Here is a 26894-nt window from a genome sequence, read left to right on the forward strand (position 1 = left end):
ATTAACATATTTCACCCTCAATTTCACGTGATATCTGAAGAATCAACTCACTCTGTAATGCTGAATGGATGCTAAGTTGTCACTGGTATGGAACTTTTTTTTTGAATGGTATTATCCTTCCATATTTAAGGGCTAACAAAGTGCTGTTCACTCTGGGATCAATAACTGTTTCGTGGCCTAGTTGTGACAATATCACAGACACTTTTTTAAGTGGCTGGCAGTAAAGCAAACACAAGAAAGTTGCTCCCGTATCACAGCATAAGAAATGGGTTTAGGCCAGCTGGCCCCTCAAGTCTGTCTCTTCACACAACAGCTCCTCTTTCCTGTCTTTGTAGTAACCTTTATTCAATACGGTTACACCTGATTCATTCTTCTCTCAAACTGCAAGTGATTTCTATCCTATTATGGTCACTGCCCCCGAGGGGTCCCTTCACCTTCGACTCTAAACAAGTCTGCCTCATTGCATGTTATTAAATCCAGAATTGCCTGTGGTGTAGTGGGCTCTACCACAAGCTGCTCCAAAAAAAACTTGACATTTTCTTGAGATCCACAACCATCTGATTTTCACAGTCCACTTCAACATTGAAGTCCCCTGTGATAATTGTAATATGTTCTTTCTTACATGCCTTTCCTACCTGCTAATTTATTTTCTTCCCACCCCCAACCCCAATCCTGTCTACTGTTTGGAGATCCGTACATAACTCCCATTAGAATCTTTCTTCCATTACAGTTCCTTAACTCTACCCACACAGATTATTTGATTCTGTATCACTTCTTCCTGTCGATTTAATTTCATTTCTTACTAGCAAGGCAACACTACCCATTCTGTGCATTTGCTTCTCCTTTGAGAGGTTGTTTATCCTTGGATTCCCTTTCAGCCACATCTGTGATACCTACAACATCATACCCCAACTTCAATCTGCATTGTAAGCTTGTTTACTTTGTTTCATATACTGCACGCATTTAAGTACAAATACCCTCAGTCCTGCATTGACTGGCCCCTTTTCATAATCTGCTGTGCCTGGAATTAGATTCCTGACCCTTTTCTTATCCTTTGTTCCATTATTTATTCTGAAAACTTGAACATCTGAGCAAACCCCCCCCCCCCCCAACTTTTTCTATAATTTTCCATGCAACTGACCCCCTCCCTCCCCCGATTCTTTTAGTTTAAAGCCCTATCTACAGCCCTACTTATATGATTCTGGTCTCAGCATGACTCAAGTAGACCGTGACCCATAGGAACAGTTTTCTTCTTCCCTAGTACTGATGCCAATGTCACATGAATTCAAATTCGTTTCTCCACACCGATCTCTGAGCCAAGCATTTACCTCTTTTTAATCTTGTTGACCTTGTGCCAGTTTGCTCCTGGCTGACATGGTAATCTGGAGAATATTATCTTATTGGTTTTGCTTTATAATTCCTAGCTGCTCATCTTCCCTTGACAGAATCTCTTTCTTTTTTCCTCTTTCTACCCGTATTGTTGATACCTATGTGGACCACAGCAACCGGATCTTGCCCTCCCCCTCCAAATTCCTCTGCAGCCCAGATGAGATATCCTGAATCCGGACACCACAGTGTTCTGGATTCTCTATTCTGGCCACAGAGAACAGTGTCTATTTCCCTGACTCTACTCTCCCTGATTACAACTGAATTTCACTTTTCTCCTCCCTCTTGAATGACTCTCTGTACCATAGTGCTCTGTTCTGCTTGCTCATCCTTCCTACAGCTCCCACTCTAATTCACAAGGGAGCAAGAGTCTCAAGGGCTGAGGTTCGTTCAGCACTCCTCCTGGATCCCTCTACCTGCCTAACTCATATTCACACCCTCCTGGCTCTGACTACTGATCAAACTTGAGGTAGTTAACTTAAGGAGTGTGACTGCCTTCTGAAACACAGCATCCAGATTACTTTTCCTCCACCTGATGTGTCGCAATGTTCAAAGCTCAGACTACAACTTGTCAACTCTGAGCCGCGTTCCTCAAGCAACTAGCACTTGCTACAAATGCGGTCACTATAAACCACAGTGGGGTCCACCAGCTGCCACATCATGCAGCACATCGCCTTGCCCAGGTTCTGTCTTTTAGTTTGTAACCTGTAAATATTTGCGCTCTTAACTTCAATCCCAAAATAACCCATAATAGTCAAATTAGAAGCTATCACCATCCAATGAATTTTTGGTTTACCTGTGATGTCAGTCTATTGTGCTGGGCCTAGATTCTAAGTAGGGTTTAAATCAACTAGCCGAAACATCGATTTTACTGCTCCTCGGATGCTGCCTGAACTGCTGTGCTCTTCCAGCATCACTAATCCAGATTCTCAGCTTCAGTTGTCATGGTTAAATAAAACTTACAAACTATGAGCCAAAAAAAATCTTGTTCCTCTCTTCACTGAACTCGCATATGGCACCAAATCCCCTGAACTATGTACTCACTTATGTTGGGGGCTAGGCCAGATCCTCCTCAAAATATTTCAAGGAAGTAGCCCAGATCCTAACTTTTTCTTATTTTAAAGGCAGCTGTGAAGTGGATTTTCCAGGGATGGTGCAACTGATCAAATCACTCAGCTTTACGCAAAACAATTTATTTAAACACCACAGTTGAAGCACAAACAAAAGAAAGCAGAACTTAGAATAATGTAACTATTGGAAATCTTAACTGGCCTGATACAGCGACTATTACTACTTAACTGTTCCAATACTGTAACATCCCATAAACACACCGCTTGGCAAAAAGGTAAAGTTAAACACAGATTCTTACAGACTGGAGGGAACAACATCCAGAAAGATATTTCAGAGAAAGTCCGAGGAATCCTTTACTGAAGCTTGCAATTCTTCTGGACTGGCACATGTTGTGACTGCTACAGCTAAAAAAAAATATTTTTTTTTACCTGGGAGAATTGGTTACTCTCCTTCCATTGTTAAACTTTTTTTTATATAAAAACTCAAAGGCCTCTTAAACCTAGACTCTGGCACCTCTGCCTTTACAACCTCTCTTGAAAAAAAAACCAAGGACCTCAGATTACAATGGGATCTTGATCAGATGGGCAAGTGGGCTGAGAAGTGGCAAATGGAGTTTAATTTAGATAAATGCGAGGTGCAACATTTTAGGAAAGTGAATCTTAGCAGGTCTTATACACTTAATAGTAAGGTCTTAGGGAGTGTTGCTGAACAAAGAGATCTTGGACTGCAGGTTCATAGCTCCTTGAAAGTGGAGTCGCAGGTAGATAGGATAGTGAAGAAGACATTTGGTATGCTTTTCTTTATTGGTCAGAATATTGAGTGCAGGAGTTGGGAGGTCATGTTGCGACTGTACAGGACATTGGTTAGGTTACTTTTGGAATATTGCGTGCAATTCTGGTCTCCTTCCTATTGGGAAAGATATTGTGAAACTGTTCAGAAAAGATTTACAAGGATGTTGCCAGGATTGGAGGGTTTGAGCTATAGCAAGAAGTTGAATAGGCTGGGCTGTGGGGTGACCTTATAGAGATTTATAAAATTATGAGGGGCATGGACAGGGTAAATAGACAAAGTCTTTTCCCTGGGGAGTCCAGAACTAGAGAGAATAGGTTTAGGGTGAGAGGGGAAAGATATAAAAGAGACCTAAGGGACAACTGTTTCACACAGAGGGTGGTACGTGTATGGAATGAGCTGCCAGAGGAAGTGGTGGAGGCTAGTACAATTGCAACATTTTAAAAGGCATCTGGATGATCTGAATAGGAAGGGTTTGGAGTGATATGGGCCAAGTGCTAGATTGGGTTGGGATATCTGGTTGGCATGGACAAGTTGGACTGAAGGGTCTGTTTCTGTGCTGTACATCTCTATGACTCTATGACAAAAATAAACATTTTAGAGTGACAGTCTGAGTGGGACGATGCTCTTGCTCTGGATGGAATCTCTACTTCCTGACCGTGTGGAGCTTACTGATCGTGCACTTCCAACAGGCCCTTTCTTAAAAGTCTGATTTCAGATCGTCTTCTACTAATTTCTTTGATGATGTTGCAGTGTACTACCATTGGAAATCATTAAATTGTGTGGGACATGGGGTTTTCTTTAAGGGTGAATGAGGAAAATGCTTTGATTTGCTTCTTTTTAAAATAAACTCATTTGATGGCCGAAGTTTGAAATAAGATTTAATTCTGAAATGCTGCCACAGTTTAAAGGAAAACTTGCGGAGGCGTATAATAATTCCAGCCAAAAGTTAACAGAAACAATTCTGGATTTATCTTGAGCATGATATCAAATGTTAAATTTTTATACTTGCGCTGAGGAAAATTCTTCCAGAGACAATTGGGCTCAGCATGAGAATAATCAAAACATGGCACCCAAAATGTTTTACAGCTGCTTAATATGTTAAAAAGATCACATTATAGGATAATTTGTGAGTGAAAAGATGCATTTCCAAAGATTATGCTCAGTTTTAGTGCAAAGTAACACAGAACAACCACTGGATGGAGCCTATGCCAACTTAAAAGAATTTGAGTACAAGAAGATTAGAAATGCAGAGTTTATGAAAGGACTCTACTGGCCTGGCAAGCCTATTGCTCACTGAACCAGTGTTATGTCCCTATCTTTCTTTATGTATGCACCATCATATTCTGTTGTGTACCCTGCACTTTCTATGCTCATAGTTGATGCTGTTCTCTGATCAAAGGTTCAGAAAAGGAAGTTATTTTTCAATAAATTACAGACTAGCCAAAATTCTGTATCAGTACTTGATAAAAGTCAAAAATGCATGATTATTTTGAAGGTTATCAAATTATTTATGTCAATTTTGATATTTTCATCTCTCTGACAAAATCTCAATTTCCTTTGCACTTAACGTGTATTCTGTTAATTTTTTTTGCAGTCAAGTTCTGATCAGAAGTAGAATCCTGAGAGAAAATGGCAGATATATCCCAAAACAGGTGACTCTTAACTTCTTTACTTAATTTCACAAAAATTACATTTTGGGCCTTGTCAATTAATGCTCAACTCATGTTTAGTTTTGAGCCATTGTCGTTGATTGTTAAATTTAGTAACAGAAATTTTATTTTGTGAACCATGTGCCATTTTGCAGTCTCAATGGTAGATATCTGGCTTACTGCTCCTCAGTTCTTGATTTATTACTAGGCACAAAGAGGTCCCAAGATTCAACCTGTTGTTCTTTTTTATGTTCAAATTTTATCCTGAAAAGTATTGGCATCTGTAATAAACTCTCTTGTTTAGTTAAAAAATGAGAATATTCAAATTCTTTTTGCTTTCTAATGGCCTTGTTCTTTTTCAGTTTTTATGTAGAGTATATGATATGCAGGATTTGCCGGTACCCCACCCCCTTACCTCCCTTCAGGGTCCCAAACAATCCTTCCAGGTGAGACAGAGTTTCACCTGCCCGTCTTCCAATTTAGTTTACTACATCAAATACTCCCGATGTGGTCTTCACTCCCTCGGGGAGACCAAACGTAAACTTAGGGAATGGTTTGCCGAGCATCTCAACTGGGCCTGCAGGGCCGACCATACCTCCCTCACCGCCCATTTTAATTCCCATCCCACTCCTTTCCAATATGACCATCCATGGCCCCTTCCATTGCCACAATGAACCAAACTGCAAATTGGAGGAACAACACCTCATCTTCTGCCTGGGCAGCCTACAATCTGGAGGACTCAACATTGAGTTCTCCAGTTTCACATAACCTCCCCTCGCAGCACTTCCCCCTCCCTTCCACTCCTCCCTGCCACCAACTGAATTCATTCCTCCCATTGACCAACCGGGTTGTACCCTCTACCTATCCCCACTTCACTACTCTGCCCTTGCCACCCCCTTTATCTGTACCCCTACATCCACCCCCTGTCATGAAGAAGGGTGACACCTAAATCGTTGACTTCTCCACCTCCCTGATGCTGCCTGGCTTGCTGTGTTCTTCCAGCCTCCTGCCTGTCTACTTTGGATTTTAGCATCTGCAGTTTTATAGTCTCTAAGTGCTGTGATATGGCTTGATAGCTGGCAACTGCAATCTGGTAACCTTATCTAAGTTGTCATTCTTGGTGTGAATATTGAATATTTAATAGGCTGCTTAAGCATCATATTGTTCCTGCTCAGCAGCCAAACGTAGAAACTTGTAGCAGTGGTAACAAGTAAGCCATTAAATGCAGGGTCATTCTTATTTTCCAGGTTAATGTGATACTGAGGCCCATCATTACCATAAACTAATTAAGAACAATGGATTGATCTTGGAATCTGACTGTTGGACGCAAACAGCTGTTCAAAAATATGTTGTGGTTCTGCTCGCCGAGCTGGAAGTTTTTGCTGCAAACGTTTCGTTCCCTGGCTAGGGAACACCATCAGTGCTGTTGGAGCCTCGTGTGAAGCGCTGCTTTGATGTTTCTTCCGGTATTTATATTGGTTTGTTCTTGCCGCTTCCGGGTGTCAGTTTCAGCTGCAGTGATTTGTATGTGGGGTCCAGGTCGATGTGTCTGTTGATGGATGTTCTTGCCGTTTCCGGGTGTCAGTTTCAGCTGTAGTGGTTTGTATATGGTGTCCAGATCAATGTGTCTGTTGATGGAGTTTGGGGATGAATGCCATGCTTCTAGGAATTCTCTGGCTGTTCTCTGTCTGGCTTGTCCTATGATAGTGGTGTTTTCCCAGTCAAATTCATGTTGCTGGTTGTCTGAGTGTATGGCTACTAGAGATAGCTGGTCGTGTCGTTTTGTGGCTAGCTGATGTTCATGGATGCGGATTGTTAGCTGTCTTCCTGTTTGTCCTATATAGTGTCCTATATAGCGACCTTTAGGACTCATAACAGCACACAAGCCAACATCCACGCTCAGACAACAACTCACTAGAACAAAGGACCCAATACCCAGCATGAGCCAAACTAACGTAGTTTACAAAATACCATGCAAGGACTGCACAAAACACTATATAGGACAAACAGGAAGACAGCTACCAATCCGCATCCATGAACATCAGCTAGCCACAAAACGACACGACCAGCTATCTCTAGTAGCCATACACTCAGACAACCAGCAACATGAATTTGACTGGGAAAACACCACTATCATAGGACAAGCCAGACAGAGAACAGCCAGAGAATTCCTAGAAGCATGGCATTCATCCCCAAACTCCATCAACAGACACATTGACCTGGACACCATATACAAACCACTACAGCTGAAACTGACACCCGGAAACGGCAAGAACATCCATCAACAGACACATCGACCTGGACCCCACATACAAATCACTGCAGCTGAAACTGACACCCGGAAGCGGCAAGAACAAACCAATATAAATACCGGAAGAAACATCAAAGCAGCGCTTCACACGAGGCTCCAACAGCACTGATGATGTTCCCTAGCCAGGGAACGAAACGTTTGCAGCAAAAACTTCCAGCTCGGCGAGCAGAACCACAACAACGGATACCCGAGCTACAAATCTTCAATCAGATTTTGTTCAAAAATATCAAAGCAAAACCAATCCTCTTCTCACTTAGTGGCCATACATGCAACATCCTCAATGTGGTTGCACTGATTGCCAAAGCCACAAAGACCACATGCTCACCTTATTCTTTTTAAGATGTGTTGAGCAGTAGGCCACTGGAAGATACTTAAAATGTATTACGGATACCCTTGTACAATTAGCTTCTCCCCACATCTTTCCCCCCTCCCCCACTCCCAAAAAAAAACTGTAGGGCCTTCCCTGAATAGTTCAGATAAATTTGGTTTTTACTGAAAGGTTTCATTTTCAGGATAAACCAAAGTAATGATTTTATGTAATCAATCCAAGTACCAGATCTGGATTGAAACACGATACCTTAATATTGTATTCAAATTTCTGTGTAGGTTGGATTCTTGCTATATATTTCTAATGAGCAGTTTTTGCTTTTCTCGTGTACTTACAGTCTACACTTTGACCTGACTCTCTCTCTTTAAATTTCCAGTCCTTCCTAACAAGGAAATATTATTTTAACAACCCAGATGATGGATTTTTCAAGAAGACCAAGAGAAAAGTTGTTCCTCCTTCCCCCATGACCGGTAATGTGTTTTTACCCTTTGTTTAGAGGGTATGTAATCTCTTTCATGGGAGATCCAAACAAAGGTGACTGGAAAGGATGCCATAGAAAAGTTTGACAAAGAGGAATGCACTCTCATTACATTAACCAATTTTTTATTGCAAAAATATACTATATTCATAAAATCTTTTTCTACATTCACAATACAAAAGCAGTCAGTACAGTCCTTGCGCATCAAGAAAAACAAAACATTGGTATTCGCAAAAACCAAAGGTTCTTCTTAATCTTGTAAGATATTATTTACATACATTGAAAAGCAGTGAGAGGGTCTGGTAACTGAACAGACCGATGTTATTATTCATAAAGACCTTAGACCATGGTCTCTTCACCACCACCACAAAGAAAATTTGATCATTTATCCGATTTTAGTTTATGGAACCTTGTAAAGCCTGCAGTTGCCTTCCATATTGCCTAGAAAATAATGGTGACTGTTCTTGAGATTTAGCGACTGTAAATGCTAATTCTTAACAATTTTTTTAAAAACCATAACTAAGCAAGTTGAAGAATCCGACAGCAGTAAAGGGAAAAGTGGTTCGATAGTCACTGGTTGTTTCTGTCCTTTGAAGCTCACATTAAATTTCCATTATCCTTTACCCAGTTTGTGGTGAGAATGTCTTGGAATCTTTTACTGAAATCATCCTGATTTCTATAAAGACTTAAAAAAAGGCACCAAGTGCAGCATTTCAAATGGTTTTGGCTTCTTTCAAAAAAGCTACAGCTGACACATTCAACATATAGCTACCTCTTCAAACACTGATGGACCTGCTTTGCTTCCAACATTTCTGTCTTTCTTAAATCTGGATTCATAAAGTCACAGTGAAGATAGGGATGGGGGGAGCAAATTCCCTTCCTCACCTTATTCATCCCAATTAGCAGCTACTCATTCTCCCAGGCTGACCTTTACCTATTTCTTTGTCTTCCCAACTATTGTTCTCTAAGTCTGAGCTCCATCTCCAGCTATTGTTTATTCCTCCCCATCTTCAGCATATATACCAACCTTTTCCTAGCTACATTCAGTTCTGAAGAAGGCTCAGTGGACTTGAAATGTTAAATGTGCTCTCTCTCCACAGATGCTGCCAGACCTGCTGAGTTCTTTCAGCAATTTCTATTTTTGTTGTTTTCAGTAATATATCACAGAGTTAATAACTGGAGTTTTATAGAATGACACATTATGACAATATACTAATTGGGACATGCATTTATGATACCACCAAACATCACAATGTGCTTTTTGGTGATATACTTTTGGAAAAAACAAATTACTCAGCAGGTCTAGCAGCATCTGTGGAGAGCCAACATTGTTTTTGTTTCTGATTTCCAGCATCTGCAGTTTTATTTTATTTAGTACTTTTGAAGAATCGTCACACTTGAATGTGGAAAATGTAGCAGCCAATATACACAGCAAGGTCCCACCATCAGCAGTATGATCATGACCGTATGGTTTGTTTTGGTAATGTTGATTGTTGGAAAATATTGGTCAGGTCAAGGGAGTAACTCCCCTTCTCCTGTTCAAAATGGTACACCCACTTGAGGGACCAGATGAGGCATCTGTTTAATATCACATGCAAAAGGCTATGTAGAATTTTCTCAACATCGTATTATAATGTCAGCTTTGATTTTTTATGAATTTTCCATGTGAAATTGTAGAATGTTGATCTATACCCCTTGTTTCCCACAAAATCATATTAATTTAAATTAATTTACCTCACATGGGGGATGTGCCACATTGCTCCCAACTATTGTAGAAATGGTACCTGAGCAAGGGTTTTTGCTTATTAGGTTATTTACAGTATGGAAACAGACCCTTCGGCCCAACAAGTCCACGCTAACCCTCTGAAGAGTAACCTATCTAGACCCATTGCCCCTGACTAATGTACCTAACACTATGGGCAGTTTAACATGGCCAATTTACCTGACCTGCACATCTTTGGACTATGGGAAGAAACCGGAGTACCCGGAGGAAACCCATGGGGAGAATGTGCAAACTCCACACAGACAGTCGCCCGAGGTGGGAATTGAACCTGGGTCCCTGGCGCTGTGAGGCAGCAGTGCTAACCATTGAGCCACTGTGCCACTCCTAAAGTGTGGAAACAGGCCCTTTGGTCCAACAAGTCCACACCGACCCATTCCCCTATCCTACTATCCTATATTTACCCCTGACTGATGGACCGAACCTACACATCCCTGAACATTATGGGCAATTTAGCATGGCCAATTCACCTAATTTGCACATCTTTGGAAATGTGGGAGAAACCGAAGCACCTGGAGATGAGACTAAAGCGTATTAACTCCCATTTCATGTTTTCAGACCCCACTATGGTGATGGATATGATGAAGGGCAATGTGACCAATGTACTTCCTATGATCCTTATTGGTGGTTGGATCAACTGGACCTTCTCTGGTTTTGTTACCAGTAAGTAAAGCACTGTAGCACAGTGGTAGCTAAACTTACTTGTTAATATGATGTACTTAAACTGATTCCTAATGTCTTTGGGCAACCATCAACTGCAAGTAACCTCCTTTTCCCATATCGCTAAGACAGTTTTCTCCAACTGAGTATTGAGGAGCAGAAACTTAAAAATTCCAATTTCTTGTAATGACTGCATCGTTCAAACCAGTACATTGCAGAGCTTTAAGACCATCTTCAACCCACATCTGAGGTTCAACCTCCTATCTCTTGCCAAACACAAAGACCACTTATCCAACCTCTGTAACATTATCTATCTGTAATTAGCCTCCGTGATGGAACCCACATCCATATTTTTGACATCTTTGGACTTAATTTCTCTAATGTTTGCTAGTTTTCCATTTTCTACCCTATATGAACATACTGTTCATCCAAAATCCAACTTGCTTGTGCCATGTTCTAAGCCAAATCTTACTTAACCCATTATTTTCATCTTTGCTTACTTACATTGGCACCCACTCCTCCGTACATTGCTTTTAAAATTCTTGTCTTCATCTACAAATCCTGCTATGGTTCTCAATCCTCTCTGATTCTAAATCCCATAGACCTACCTCCCCTGTTAAAATCTTTTAACATTCCGTTAATGTAAGTTCTCAGGTTAGTTTTTCAAACTTTCAAAATATTCACTGCCCAACAGGATAAATTTTGTCCAATCTCTATGGTCTGTTTTCCTATTCCTTCATGGGAAGTTGAGTCATGTCCCCTCTGAATTTTAGTTTATAGGAAATATTCATTCAGTGGACTTTGCCATCAGTTATCTTGACTTCAGTCTGCAATTTCTCTATCTTAACTGTTGTGTGGAAATTAATGCAACTGTTCCAAGCACTGATTTAATTACATTGCACTTATTAATGCAAAGGGAATGTACAATTGTAGATCATATTAGTCCAAATGCCAAGATTCTTTTACTTGAGTTATTATTGTCAAATGTACATTGATACAGTGAAAAGTATTGTTTTGTGTACTAACCAGACAAATCAAAGCTTGCGTAAGTCTATCAGTAATAGAACATAATGCAGAAAATAGTGTTGTGGCTACAGAGAAACATCCTCTTTAATATGAAAGGTCCGTTCATAGGTCTGATATCAGTGGGGAAGAAACTTTATACCAACAGATTCAAGGTATAAGTTCAGAAAATCAAAGGTGGAATGTTTTTGCAAATAAAGCATTTCTTTTTTCTCTTCAGCCAAAGTTCCATTTCCTTTGACGCTGCGTTTTAAGCCTATGTTACAGCAGGGAATTGAGCTACTCTCACTGGATGCTTCCTGGTATGTTGACAAATATGCATAAGAAAAGTCAAGAATCGGGAAAGGGTATACAGAGGGTCAACACTTATCCTTGATGCTTTCAATATCATTTTTTGTACATACTTTAACAATTACTTTTGAAAAAATCAGTGAAGCTTTCGTAAGACTTAAGAAATGGAGCCTTCTGGGGTAAAAGGCTAATTACTGTATCATTCACTGTGTTAATGGACCCAAAGGTAAATATTAAAATCGCTGACTTATTGGCTTAGAACAGCATCCTCCTTGATAATTGGATCCAAGCCTGAACGTAAAGTGAGAGGCAAGACATAATGCTTTTCCTTGACAGTAACTTTATTTGCCAAACAAATTGTATCTCAAATCTTCTGACCCCACTCGCCATGCCCCAGCTTTTCCCTTTTTATATGTATTCAAAGACAATCAATTAACACTGTCACCTATTTATCCTCGACGTTAATGATGTAATGGACTTGATATTAACATTGTTTCAAATCTTGCTTTCATTTTGACAATTTCTTCCAGCTATGATCTAAACATGTACTACATTCTTGACAAAGTATTATTCGTTCTAGATTATCAGTGGATATACCTTCAACACCTTAAGCTCTCTTCCTAAATCCTTCTCCTTTGCACCTGCATCCAGCCATCTCCTCCTTAGTATTTACCTCTTATTATCCCCATAAGGTGCTCAAAATGTTTTTCGTTAAATCACAAATACTACAGAAATAAAGATCTATTTTAATGAGAAGTAGCAGACATAAACAAACTTGTGAAATTGGTGCAGTGGATCATTTAACCCTTAAAATCTGCTCCTCCATTCAATAAGATCACAAGATCTGATGTTTTAAATTCCACCTTACATATAACCCCCCATCCCCAAAATGCTTTCAATTCTCTTGCCTAATAATAATCCATTCATTTCTGAGTTAAAAATACTCATTGTCCCTGCTTCCACAGCCTTCTGGGGCAGAGTTCTAAAGTCGCCCAACTTTGAGGGAAAAAAGTTATCCTCATCTCTGTCCTGACAAGGTAACTCCTAATTTTAATGGAGTGCCCCCTCGTTCTGGATTTGTCCATACAGGAAGTATCCTTTTCACATCCATTTTGTGAAAGCACTTTAGGATTTTGTATGCTTCAATCAAGTCACCCCTCACGTTTCTGAACTCTAGTGGACACTAGCCGAGCCTATCTGACCAGTCCTCCGAAGACAACACACATAATCAATATATCAGTCTAATGAGTATGCTCTGAACTGCCTTTGATGCATTTATGTCCTACTACCAAGGAAGAATAGGGGAAGCAGCGAATTAGCAGGACTGAACCCAGTTTTTAAAAGTTGAGGGAAAGGGATTGAGGGAGAAAATACAAAAGTGTGGTCATGTGTTTGAGGGAATGGATATTTATGGTGAAAACAAGATCAAAAAAGGTGCCTAGAAATGGTCACTTTTCACAACAAATAGGACATATTAAAATCTTCCCTGACTGCTAGCCATTCAAATGCTTCAGTACTTCTTTAGTGTCTCCTCTGTTTTAATTGATGTTGAATTAAACTGGCAAATCAATCATAGACCCTTGAGACTCCAGTCTACTAAAAATTCAGTATGTTTATTGATTTTTAAATGGAAATAAGATCAATTGGGTCATTCAAGACTCCATTAAATTACTCATGAGTTTTATATTAATGTTCCTAAATCTATCTCTTCAATTCCACTTTTAACATCTTTTTGTTTTCTAACTGTTTTCTTCAAATACTCACTACTCATCCATATAAAATGTACTATGTGAGTTGCAAATAGATTTTTTTTTAATGGAGGCAGAGTGGGGAAATTCAAATTGTCGCTTGTCCACAGAGTATCATTGAATGCAATCATTGCTGTAATGGACTGTCAATTTATCTGCTGTGATAGTTAACCAGTGACTGAACAAAAGAACGTTGAATGTGCTTTGTTTTCTCAACTGTCAAATAGCATCAGCTTACTCAAACATAGCACATCAAGAGTAACTCCATATTCATAGCTGGAATGTTATCGTCCCATACAGGATTGAAGGTTTAGAACAGTCACTGCCCCTGGAACCATCCCAAGGGAAATCTATCCTTCAGTCAAGAGACTAGAGTATTTCGAAGAACACAATATACAGAGAAAGCATGAGTGACAAATCAATTGATTTCAGTTGTGAGAGTTTGATTAGGTTTTGTGTTGCTGGATAGAAGCAAGACAAAAGAGAAAAACTTACATAATTGATTATGTCTTGATAATGTTTGAACATTCAACGTTTTAACTCGAGGAGGATGCTTTTGCTGTAGCAAGAGGTAGACAAAGTTGAGGGAAATTGTCATGTTTACTTCTAATGTTGTTTACTCCTTCCAAACTAATATTATGTTGTTTATTGTTTTTACTTAGGGTGAGCTCTGCATCATGGTACTTCCTGAACGTGTTTGGGCTCAGAAGCATGTATTCTTTACTCCTGGGACAAGATAATGGTAAACATTAACAATTCAGTCTTTATGTTTTGATAGGTGTACATTAGACATTTTGGAGGCAATGGAATCAAGTGAAGACATTTTTCCACAAAAAGAAAGCTTAAGCTTCATTGACTTATTAATCTAACAATTCACTATTAAATGGCATTGTTAGAGAATGCAGCTCATCTTAAAAAAAAAAGAGTTGTGATTGATCAATTTAAATGGAACAGCAAATAAAATAAGCCATGTCTTATTTGGATGAGAACAGAAAGAAGGAAGAATCTGAAATTGAACATACACAATTTATCATCTTTATTGCTCTATTACAATTCTTGCCACCCTGCTATAGCAAGGATATTGTCAAACCTGAAAGGGTACAGAAAAAAATTACAAGGATCTTGCTAGGACTGGAGGGTTTCAGTTATAAAGAGAGGCTGGATAGGATGAATCTTTTTCCCTGGAGCGGATGCTGATGGGTGAACATATAAAGGTTTATAAAATCATGAGGGGCATAGGTAAGGTAACTTTACCAAAGGTAGGGGAGTCCAAAACTATAGGGCACAAGTTTAAGGTGAGAAGGGAGAGATTTTAAAGGGACTGGAGGGCAAACGTTTCATACAAGGTTGGTGTGTGTATGAAATGAGCTGCCAGAGGAAATGGTCGAGGCAGGCTCATTTACAATATCTAAAAGACATTTGGACACGTACATGGATAGGAAAGGTTTAGTGGGATATTGGCAAACGGAAGCAAATGGGAATGGTTCCGTTTAGGATATTTGGTCAGCATGGGCAAATTTGTCCAATGTGTCTGCACTCGTGCTGTATGACTCTTGGGGGATTTAGTGCAAAATAGTTTTTCTGTTGCATCCTATATGGTGTTGATAGACTATTCTAAGGTACCTTTCTGATATTTTAACAGAGAATTAAAAAATAACAGTTGGGCTCTACAACAACTTGGTTCTCAAAACTTAGTAAACTGAGATCTTTGACTCCTATCAGAACCTCTAAATTATATACATCATGGTCTAGCTGTTGTATTTTAATCAAGTTCATGAAAGGATGCAGTGGCATCATTTGAAGAAAATCTTCAATGCTCCCAATGCCTGAGCCAAGATTCCTCTAACCAACACCATTAAAAAGGAAATTATCCACTTCATCATCTTATTGCTGTTCCTTGGATTTCACTACAACTAATGATTCTTCGCATGCAAAACTGCTTTAAAGTGATTCATTGTGTACTGTGGATTATGATAAGATAAAATCTGAATGCCAAGATTTTATCATAATGTTTGAAAAAAATGTTACGATACTTAACTACCGTTATTAAACAGATGGCTATGGAACTATTTTCCATGTTCTCTGGTAGTCTTTGGCAAAACACATCAACAGCCCTATTTTTTAACAGCCTGTGGAGACTGAAGCTGGCAGGTGTTCTGAAGTCTCAATGCACAGTCACCACAGACTCATACCAAAACACATTTCAAAGTGAGGAGGAGGAGAAAGATATTCTGATTGTTGGTAGCATTTTATTTCACAAAAACCAAGATCCTTTGGTGTTTATTTACCAAAAAATATGTAAGCAAGAACAAAATAAATAAGTTGTATTTATACAACACATTATCACATCTTTTAAAAATGTTCCAATGTCTTTCACATACAGGCAATTGCTTGGGTGTGTCATGCAGGCAAAATACAGTGACTGTTTTATGCACAGCAAGCTTGCAAACAATTAGTAAACTTAAAATACTAATGATTCAGTAGTCTGGTTTAATAGCTGCTTTGAGCCAAACAAGCGAGTGAATGTCACATTCTCAAAAGAATATCATGGCTCTTAACCTTTTTTAACATTTCTAAAATACTTCTTAATAACCTACTCAGATGTTATGATACCTCTGGAGCAGGTGAGACTTTAACCTGGGCCTACTGGTAGGGGTAGGGACAGTACCACTGTGCCAAAGAGTCTTTTAAGCATCTTCTCTAAGGACAGTTGAACATAAGAGATGTAGGTGTGTCCAACTTATTAATTTTGTTGAATACTGTGTGGCCTGAATGAGGCTGAATGGAAGTTAAATTTAAGTCATTGAAGATTTAAGCTATGCCTGCTGAATTCCTGATCTCAACCTTCAGTCTAATCCTGCTCTGACCTCCACACAAGCAAAACACGTGTAATGCTACAATAATGGTGTGATTTGTATTTCTGAGCATGTGTGAAGGGGAATTTGGAATCCGAAGTTGGCAACCGATATTTGTTCTTGAACATCTCCCAAAGATTGCATTTCATGAGCTCTGAAATTACAAATGTCTTTTCCTGCCTTCAAATTTTCTTTTTGCTTGTTTCAAAAAGGCAATCTGGATAATGAAGAATAAATGTCAGCCTGTAAGAATTAGGAAGATTAGAACTCATGAATAGCAGAAGTCGTCTCTGATGTTTTATCAAGGCAAAAATGATCATTCATCTTATTCAGCCTGTTCCTTCAATATTTTAGTTATCAACACACATGATTTAACATGTTGAGTAGAGGAAGTAATTACAGATAAAATTTCAAAGCATGTTTGGAAAGCCTAAATTCTAGTTTTCAATCTTATCTACAATATTTCAGCAACTTGAATACAATGGGATGTGATTAAAACAGCTTATACTAATGCTTCTTAATTTAGGCCTGAATTTAATTTCTTAATAGTTACAAGTGCAGCAATCGTTTACTTGAATTGCCATAAAAACTCATCTTTTAATATTTTTGAGTTGGCATGAATTTATATCCTCCTGATGTAAATAGCTGTGTTATCAGTTTGCACAGAGAAGACGTGAGACAGCAATTTCATGTATGAGTCAGATCAATAATTCAGTGCACTAAGTACATTCGGGTATGATCTAAGTAAATCCCTCAAAGATCATATTTAGTTTGGGACAGCTGGTGGGAAGTTGATGTGAGCTAATCTATTGAGGGGTCCATATCAGGTTGTACTGGATGGAATGAAGACTGAAGAAGGGATAATAATAGTGTCTTCTTCTCACCTACCTTCCCTGCTTCTCCCCTGCCTGCCCCGCCCTCCAAACATATACAAGCTTTGTTTTCATGAGCTAATAATGACATAAAGAAGTCAGATGGTTGCCTTGCAACATGCCATTCATCTAATTGTTCCTGATGAAGGGCTTATGCCCGAAACGTCGAATTTCCTATTCCTTGGATGCTGCCTAACCTGCTATGCTTTAACCACCAACCAACCATTTTCACCTGCAAGGCTTTGGTTTGCCCTCTGAGTTTGCTAATCTGGGTTATTAGTCATTGTGTTTGTATGCCTCACTGGGGTAGTACCTTATAAATAAAATCCTGTTCCACCTGGAATCATTACAAAATTTAAAGATTTTGCCTGTCACTTTGAAAGCAAGGATCAAGTTTCTGTACTTTAAGAATTAGTATTTAATACAAAATAAATTCTAACAATGATAAACAATTATGTCTTGCCAACTTATAACTTTACTAGTTAAAACTCTAACCCCTCTGCATACACACAAATGTACAGGCAGGCACAGAAACACTTGGGTGTTATGCGAAGACTGGGAAGGCAGTTTCCTGAGATGACTCTTTGCTGATTGGAATGCTGCTTGTTTTTTGATCTTCATTTTTAGTACTTTCACTTGTTTGCAAGAGGCATAGGATAAGTGGTTTGTGCTTATAAATTAAAAGTCTCAACTGACAGCAACTGATGAGCAGAAATAAACTGGCTATCTCAAGCATAAAATGCTTTTAACTGCAGAGCAAGCTCAGCTCCTTCCTTTCTAGAGATCTGATAACTTCTGTCCAAACTGTTCATCTGTATTGGAGCCAATCACAGTTATTGGCTGGTAGGATGTCTTATCCTCAATAACTCTTCACCGTTTTACAGACCAATCAATTACTTGTTGCTGGCTAAATCTCAACCTCTAAGTCTCCAGCTCAGTTGTAGCTAAGTTTCACTGCTTGAACTAAATGCTGTGTAAACGGCACTTACTTATAATGAGGGCCATGTAACGTCTTTTGAAAATGTTCAGGAATACTACAGCACGGTGGTACAGTGGTTAGCACTGCTGTCTCACATTACCAGGGACCTGGGTTTGATTCCAAAGTTACATGACTGTGTAGAGTTTGCATGTTCTCACCGTGTCTACATAGGTCTCTCTCTGGGTGCTCTGGTTCCTTCCCACAGTCCAAAGATATTCAAGTTAGGTGAATTGGCAATGCTAACAAAAATGGCCCCATAGTGTCCATTGGTGTGCAGGTTAGATGGGTTAGCCATGGTAACCATTACGGGAATTGGGGATGTGGAGTTTCTTCCAAGGGTCAGTGCAGACTTGATGAGCTGAATGGCCTCTTTCAGCACTTTAGGGATTCTGTGATTTTTTTGAATCCTTGGTTTTTAAAACCATTATTTTTTTCATTTCAGAAAAAAGAAATGTAAAGCGGTACAGATTTTACAGTACAAATCCACATCTAAACTCAAACGGAAAAGTTAGGCAGGGTTCAAGCTGGAAAAGTCATAAATGTTGTGAGAACGCCTCTGGACGTTGCAGTATCCCCCTGGTCTATGATCATAGTCAGCAAATGTTTAGTCTGTATGATTTTTGCCAACAAGTTAGTGGATTGAGGAAGAGGGAAAATTGGGTGAAAATGAATATTTGATTATGTAACTGGTGCTTTTAATGTAATCGAATTGGAATATTCTAAAAGAGTGGTGTAATTATTGGCTACATAATGATCAAACTCCTATTTCATAAGTAGTATATTTCCAACCTCAGTAAGTGCATCCAGATTTAGGAGTGGAAAATAAGATGGAAAACTTGCGACTCGGTCAACAACCAGTAGTATCTAGCATCAATATTTTGGCATGATCAAAGTATTTCTCCCGTTGGGCAGGAAGTGCTGCATTGGTGATGAGGGTGTAATTGTATCAGAAGGGGAAATAATAATGCAGCCTGTAAACTTCAAGGTTTGTGCGAAGATTTGTAGCTCGGGTGCTCGTTGTTGTAGTTCTGTTCGCCGAGCTGGAAGTTTTTGTTGCAAACACTTCGTCCCCTGGCTAGGAGACATCATCAGTGCTCTGGAGCCTCCTGCGAAGCGCTTCTTTGATGTTTCTTCCGGTATTTATAGTGGTCTGTCCTTGTCGCTTCCGGGTGTCAGTTTCAGCTGTCCGCTGTAGTGGTTGGTATATTGGGTCCAGGTCGATGTGTTTGTTGATGGAGTCTGTGGATGAATGCCATGCCTCTAGGAATTCCCTGGCTGTTCTCTGTCTGGCTTGCCCTATGATAGTAGTGTTTTCCCAGTCAAATTCATGTTGCTTGTTGTCTGAGTGTGTGGCTACTAGGGATAGATGGTCGTGTCGTTTCGTGGCTAGTTGATGTTCATGTATGCGGATTGTTAGCTGTCTTCCTGTTTGTCCTATATAGTGTTTTGTGCAGTCCTTGCATGGTATTTTGTAAACTACATTAGTTTTGCTCATGTTAGGTATTGGCTCCTTTGTTCTAGTAAGTTGTTGTCTGAGCGTGGCTGTTGGTTTGTGTGCCGTTATGAGTCCTAAGGGTCGCAGTAGTCTGGCTGTCAGTTCTGAAACACTCCTGATGTATGGTAGTGTGGCTAGTCCTTTTGGTTGTGGCATGTCCTCGTTCCGTGGTCTATCTCTTAGGCATCTGTTGATAAAGTTGCGCGGGTATCCGTTTTTGGCGAATACCTTGTATAGGTGTTCCTCTTCCTCTTTTCGCAGTTCTGGTGTACTGCAGTGTGTTTAGCTCTTTTGAATAGTGTCCTGATGCAGCTTCGTTTGTGTGTGTTGGAGTGGTTACTTTCATAGTTTAGGACTTGGTCTGTGTGTTTTCCTGTGTACCCTTGTGGTGAATTCTCCGTTCGGTGTTCTCTGTACTATCACATCTAGGAATGGGAGTTGGCTATCCTTTTCTTCTTCTCTCGTGAATCGGATTCCTGTGAGTGTGGCGTTGATGATCCGGTGTGTTTTTTCTATTTCCGTGTTTTTGATGATTCCAAACATGTCATCGACATATCTGACCCAGAGTTTGGGTTGAATTTGTGGTAGGGCTGTTTGTTCTAACCTTTGCATAACTGCCTCTGCTATGAGTCCCGAGATTGGTGATCCCATGGGTGTTCCGTTGATTTGTTCGTATATCTGATTGTTGAATGTAAAGTGTGTAGTGAGGCACAAGTCCAGTAGTTTAAGTATGCCGTCTTTGTTGATAGGTTCAGCCTCCTGTTTTCTGTTCTGTATGTCCAGTAGGTTGGCTATTGTTTCTCTGGCTAGGGTTTTGTCAATTGAAGTGAACAGTGCCGTCACGTCGTATGAGATCATGGTTTCTTCTTTGTCTATGTGTGTATTCCTGATGGCGTCCAAGAATTCCTGTGTTGATTGTATGGAGTGTTTGGATCCGCTGACCAGGTGTTTCAGTTTCTGTTGTAGTTCTTCGGCCAGTTTGTATGCTGGTGTCCCTGGTAGTGATACTATGGGTCTGAGTGGGATGTCTGGTTTGTGTACTTTGGGTAGTCCATAGAATCTGGGGGTGTTGTTACTTTCCGGTTTCATTCTTCGTAGGTCAGCTTTGGTTATCTGTCCGTTTTTTTGTAGATTCCTTAGTGTGTTATTTATTCTATTAGTGAGTTGTGGTGTGGGGTCAGAATCCTTCATTTGGTAGGTGTTTGTATCTGCGAGTAGTTGCTGTGCTTTTTTGATGTAATCTGATTTATCTAGGATGACAGTCATTCTGCCTTTATCTGCTGGTAGTATGATTATGTTCTTATCATTTCTTAGTGCTTTCAGTGCTTCCCTCTCCTTGGTGTTGAGGTTATGTGTTTGTCTTTTTCTTATCATCATAGGTATGACCGTTTGTCTCACTGTTTGTTCTGTCTCTTCAGTCAGTCCATTGTTCCTGAGTGTGCATTCTAGTGCTGCTAGGAAGTCTGCTGTCTTGGCATCCCTGTGGTTGTAGTTGAGTCCCTTGGCCAGTATAGTTCTTTCCATGTCTGTGAGCTGTCTGTGGGAGAGGTTTTTAACCCAGGTGTGTGTTGTAGTGTCCTCTTTTTTTGTGTGTTAGTTTGGCCATTTTTTCTTTTAGTGCCGTTTTTTTTGCGATGTGTTGTCCTGTTCTGTCCTATAGTGACAGCCTGTTCTATGGTCCGGGTCCATTCATGATTAGTGGTCTTTGAAATTAACGACTTTTGGCGCGCAATTTCTTGTTTGTATTTGTGCAGTCAGTTGTGAGCATCTGTGATCAGGCTTAAACTACTGGACTTGTGCCTCACTACACACTTTACATTCAACAATCAGATATACGAACAAATCAACGGAACACCCATGGGATCACCAATCTCGGGACTCATAGCAGAGGCAGTTATGCAAAGGTTAGAACAAACAGCCCTACCACAAATTCAACCCAAACTCTGGGTCAGATATGTCGATGACACGTTCGGAATCATCAGAAACACGGAAATAGAAAAAACACACCGGATCATCAACGCCACACTCACAGGAATCCGATTCACGAGAGAAGAAGAAAAGGATAGCCAACTCCCATTCCTAGACGTGATAGTACAGAGAACACCGAACGGAGAATTCACCACAAGGGTACACAGGAAAACAACACACACAGACCAAATCCTAAACTATGAAAGTAACCACCCCAACACACGTAAACAAAGCTGCATCAGGACACTATTCAAAAGAGCTACAACACACTGCAGTACACCAGAACTGCGAAAAGAGGAAGAGGAACACCTATACAAGGTATTCGCCAAAAACAGATACCCGCGCAACTTTATCAACAGATGCCTAAGAGATAGACCACGGAACGAGGACATGCCACAACCAAAAGGACTAGCCACACTACCATACATCAGGAGCGTTTCAGAACTGACAGCCAGACTACTGCGACCCTTAGGACTCATAACGGCACACAAACCAACAGCCACGCTCAGACAACAACTTACTAGAACAAAGGAGCCAATACCTAACATGAGCAAAACTAATGTAGTTTACAAAATACCATGCAAGGACTGCACAAAACACTATATAGGACAACAGGAAGACAGCTAACAATCCGCATACATGAACATCAACTAGCCATGAAACAACACGACCAGCTATCCCTAGTAGCCACACACTCAGACAACAAGCAACATGAATTTGACTGGGAAAACACTACTATCATAGGGCGAGCCAGACAGAGAACAGCCAGGGAATTCCTAGAGGCATGGCATTCATCCACAGACTCCATCAACAAACACATCGACCTGGACCCAATATACCAACCACTACAGCGGACAGCTGAAACTGACACCCGGAAGCGGCAAGGACAGACCACTATAAATACCGGAAGAAACATCAAAGAAGCGCTTCGCAGGAGGCTCCAGAGCACTGATGATGTCTCCTAGCCAGGGGACGAAATGTTTGCAACAAAAACTTCCAGCTCGGCGAACAGAACCACAACAGCCTGTAAACTGTACTACAAAATTTTGTGGTTGTGTTCAACAGCTTCAACATTATAACTTTAACCTTGAGTACAACTCATAGTTGTATAAAAATGTTAAGAAATGTAGAGTATCAGTCTTTCTTCACTCCAGTGTAGAAGCAGGTTATTCAGCCCATCGGGTCACACTTGACTGTCCAAAGAGCAGCCCACCTTAAGCTATCCCTGTAACTGCGAATTTCCCGTAGTTAATCCACCCAACCTGCAAATCCCTGGATATCGCGGGCAATTTAGCATGGCCAGACAACTTAACGTAATCTTTGTTTATATGTTGGATATAGTTTGGTGACGTGGGTTGAAAATTAATTGTAGTTTTAAGTCATTTGCTTACACAAATGCCCAGTTTTTTAAAATCTCTTTAGTTGCAAGAAATGAATTAATTTTGAAAGCATCTTATTAATTTGTGGTATTCATTGTACATGAAGAATAAAGCACACTTGTACAAAGAATATTGCTGTATGTATGCTTCTACAATTAATGGGGTGAAACTGAAACATAATATTTGCACAATAAACCTAGAAATGGCTTAATCTGTTTTTCTGTCCCACTTTGACATGGAATCCAGTGAATTCAAATGATCTTTTGCACTTTTATAGCTGCAGACCAGTCTCGTGTTATGCAAGAACAGATGACGGGTGCTGCAATGGCAATGCCTCCTGATACAAATAAAGCATTTAAGGTATGTGGATTTACATGCATTTTAATTATATATTCTATAGCAGAAGAAATGATCCATTAAAGACTGTTGATTTGGCAAATAAAGTACAATGTGGGAAATGTGAAAATATCCACATTGGCAGTAAGAATAAAGTTGTAAATGGTGAGAGTTTGCAAAGCTCTGAGATACACAGAAATTTGGGTGTTCTCATACATGAATTATGAACATTATTCTGCAGGTGCAGCAAGTAATTAGTAAGACTAATAGGAGTTTATACACTCAGACCTCATTATTTGTGAGAGATAGGCACACAGACTCTTTGGATAACAAATCTCCTGTGTACTGTGAAAGACTATTCAAAGAATTAGATGAGACAGTCAGAAAAACTTAAGATGGAGTCTGGGACTGAATTTGCAAGCACACAGATCCATACGTAGCATATCATTATGAGGACAAAGTAATTAATTACAAGGGAAGGTGAATATAAAAGTAGGGTTTTTCCTTCAGCTACACCAGATGTTATTCTGGAATACTGTGTATAGTATTGGTGTCTTTAGTAAGGAAGGATGAAAATGTATTGGAAGCAGGTCAGAGAAGGTTTACTTGATAAATACCTGGAATGGACAGGCTGCCTAATGAGAAAAAGTTGGACAGCAAGGGTTGTATCTGCTGGAGATTAGAAGAGCAAGAGGCAACCTGATTGAATCATACAAACCCTGAGAGGTCATGACAGGATGGGATTGAAAAGGATTTTTCCACTTGAGAGATTCAACAATTAGGAGTTACTGGATGTAGGTTTGCTCGCTGAGTTGGAAGGTTCATTTCCAGATGTTTTGTCACCATACTTGGTAACATTTCCCAAAGAAACTCAAACATATAAATTGAAAGCAGGAATTTTCAGCATTGCTTTGCCTGACCCCCACTGAAGATGTTACCTAGTAGGGTAACGAAACATCTGGAAATGAACCTTCCAGCTCAGCGAGCAAACCTACATCCAAAACCTCAACCTGAGCTACAAATCTTCTCAAAACCCGATTAGGAGTTACTGTTTAAAAATAAAGGTTATTCATTTACAATATTTTGCTCTGATGCTCCTAAGTGTTTAAAATCCTGCTTTTGTTTGCAGATATAGTATTGATGTGTAAGGGATTGAAAGCTATCATGGATTGGTGGGAATGTGGGATAACCAGATTAGCCATCAAGGCCAGAATGCCCAAGACCAATGTCTATCTGTGTTAAATAATTTCAGCTCAGCCTTAATATGTTGGGGGAAAGGTGTGCATGGTAAGTGTATGTGCTGGAGAGCCAATCACTACAAGTTAATGCAAATACAAAAATGCTGGAAAAACTCAGCAGATCTGGCAGCATCTGTGGAGAGAGAAACAGAAATAAAATCTGATAGGGATTCTTCAGGACTTATGCATTTGCTTACCACATACTAATGGTTGGATAAAGTGCTCCTCAACCTTCCTTGTCTGTCTGTATTTGCCTCTGTTTTGCTTTTTCTAATCTACCTGTTCAGAGATATTATGACATCTGTGTAGCAGGTGGGATGTGAACCTCTTGGCTCAGAGGCAGAGCCCCCAATCATCATTTCTGTGCTGAGTCAAAGGACGTATTTGGATAACAATGTTGGAAGATGTAACCATGCTAATGAGTTTTAACGAGAGGCACTTGCCTTAACCAGGTCTAGTTTATTCCATGATTACAAAAGGTAGTAGTTTGATTGGCTAATGCGACTTAGCTGTTATGTCCATCCAGAGACACTGATGACACATGTGCATGTCTCATCGGAATCTCGAGTTAGTCTTTATTCCCCACCACGGACTACCTGACATCATTTAGATTGTGTGGAGCTTAATGCACTCTCCAATATTAATCCTTTCATAGCGATTATCTTGCACAGTGGACAAGATGAGAGGCTTTAATGTTCTGTGTTCAACATTTACATGGGCTTGTATGCGAAGAATAGCTGAAAAGGGTCTTTAGGCAATTAATTGCACTAGTATGATTGAGCACCTTCAAGAGATTTGAGAAATTTAAAGGGGGAAGAAAATATGAACAATTTAAAGACATAACAACTTAAAAATGAAATGGGAAACAGAGGGTGGAGGAAATAATATTCAATAATACCTGCCTCAAGTGTTTTTTAATTCTGTAGGCTGAATGGGAAGCTTTGGAAATAACGGATCATCAGTGGGCCTTAGAAGAGGTTGAAGAGGAACTCATGGCCAAGGATCTTAATTTTGAAGGGATGTTCAGCAAAGAGATTGAGATGTCGATGTTCTGAAGCATCTTAACCAGTGGCCTCCAATCGTAACCTCCAGCTTCCATAACTTGTGTTTGTAGTAAGACTGACATTTCTGCTGAAGTCTTAAAAAAAATCACTTGAAAGCATTAGAATCATTTGTCGCTGCTTCAAGTTACACAAGCCACTAATTTGATACTTTACTGTGAATTTGGAAGTTCCGTGTAAACCGGGGTCTTGTATGGATACTAGACTAGAATAGATTGTGTCTATTTCTGTGTCAAATTCCAAAACACTTGTTGGAATTGACTCTCATTCAATCCATAAAGATACAAGTTATTTAGAAGCCCTTAGTGTCTCTGACCAAATGTACTGAATTCACTTTGTTTATAAAAGTATAAAACATAATTTTCTCATGGATGTAAGTGTGTTTCTTTAGGATAACATTTGTTGCAGTGTGTTCTATTACGTTAATCCTGCATTGGTTCGGAGTTTAGAAATGAATTCTATTTTGTGTGTCTGTATATTGGCAGTTGTCAAGTTCTCTTTTTCCCTCTATTATTAATGCTATAGGAATTGAAGTAAGTAACTCAATTTGAGGTTTTTCACTAAATTGAGCATTGATATCTTGGTTGCTGTAATGAAAAATTACAAGTGTAGGTCACATAATACAAATTTGGCTCTTTCAAGTTGATTGGAAGCTATTTTTGTGTCTGGGCGTAAAAAAACCCCAGTTAATCCAACATAGCCAGTTTTTATTTTAAAAGATCAACTAAAGATTTCTTCAAAGCTGAGTTTGGCTTTGCAAACTCATGGAAATTGTGTTATCACAAGAAATGCAACTCATGAAAATAAACTGATAAAATACATTCTTCGCCAATTTAATTGTACATCACCTTCAGATTCCTGTAGCTTTACATCTCACTGCCACCATAGAATGGTAACCCTTAGATGACTGTTAACTGTCATCACGCGTAAAAGGAAATCAATATTTGATCTTCAAATGTTGAAATAATGCTTGTTATATTCCAAAATGCCATAGTTTTGTTTCAGTTTTTGTTTCAGCAATGTAATCACACTGAGATTCTGGGCTAGGTTTTAGAGGCCATCCTCAGACTGGGAAACAATGCAAATGGAACTCTAAATTAGGGCACCATGCTATCAGCAGAATGCTCGTCCACAGCCTACCCAGCTGCAATATTTACAAGCATTAAGGGAGTGTCGGGTGATTCACCTGTCCCA

General features: G+C 39.6%; 1 protein-coding gene across 1 annotated transcript in view; it reads left to right on the forward strand.

Moving 5' to 3' along the window:
* emc3 (ER membrane protein complex subunit 3) overlaps window positions 1-26060 on the forward strand; it is a 30411-nt gene extending 4351 nt beyond the window's left edge. Inside the window, exons 2-8 of the mRNA XM_060835371.1 lie at window positions 4844-4901; window positions 7914-8007; window positions 10354-10458; window positions 11699-11780; window positions 14180-14259; window positions 23343-23425; window positions 25566-26060. Of these exons, the coding sequence (XP_060691354.1) occupies window positions 4844-4901; window positions 7914-8007; window positions 10354-10458; window positions 11699-11780; window positions 14180-14259; window positions 23343-23425; window positions 25566-25694 (631 nt within the window). The 3' untranslated portion in view covers window positions 25695-26060. The remainder of the gene's footprint in view (window positions 1-4843; window positions 4902-7913; window positions 8008-10353; window positions 10459-11698; window positions 11781-14179; window positions 14260-23342; window positions 23426-25565) is intronic.
* Window positions 26061-26894: the final 834 nt, after the last annotated feature.

This window comes from Hemiscyllium ocellatum, chromosome 14, assembly GCF_020745735.1.
Source record: "Hemiscyllium ocellatum isolate sHemOce1 chromosome 14, sHemOce1.pat.X.cur, whole genome shotgun sequence".
Lineage (NCBI taxonomy): Eukaryota > Metazoa > Chordata > Chondrichthyes > Orectolobiformes > Hemiscylliidae > Hemiscyllium > Hemiscyllium ocellatum.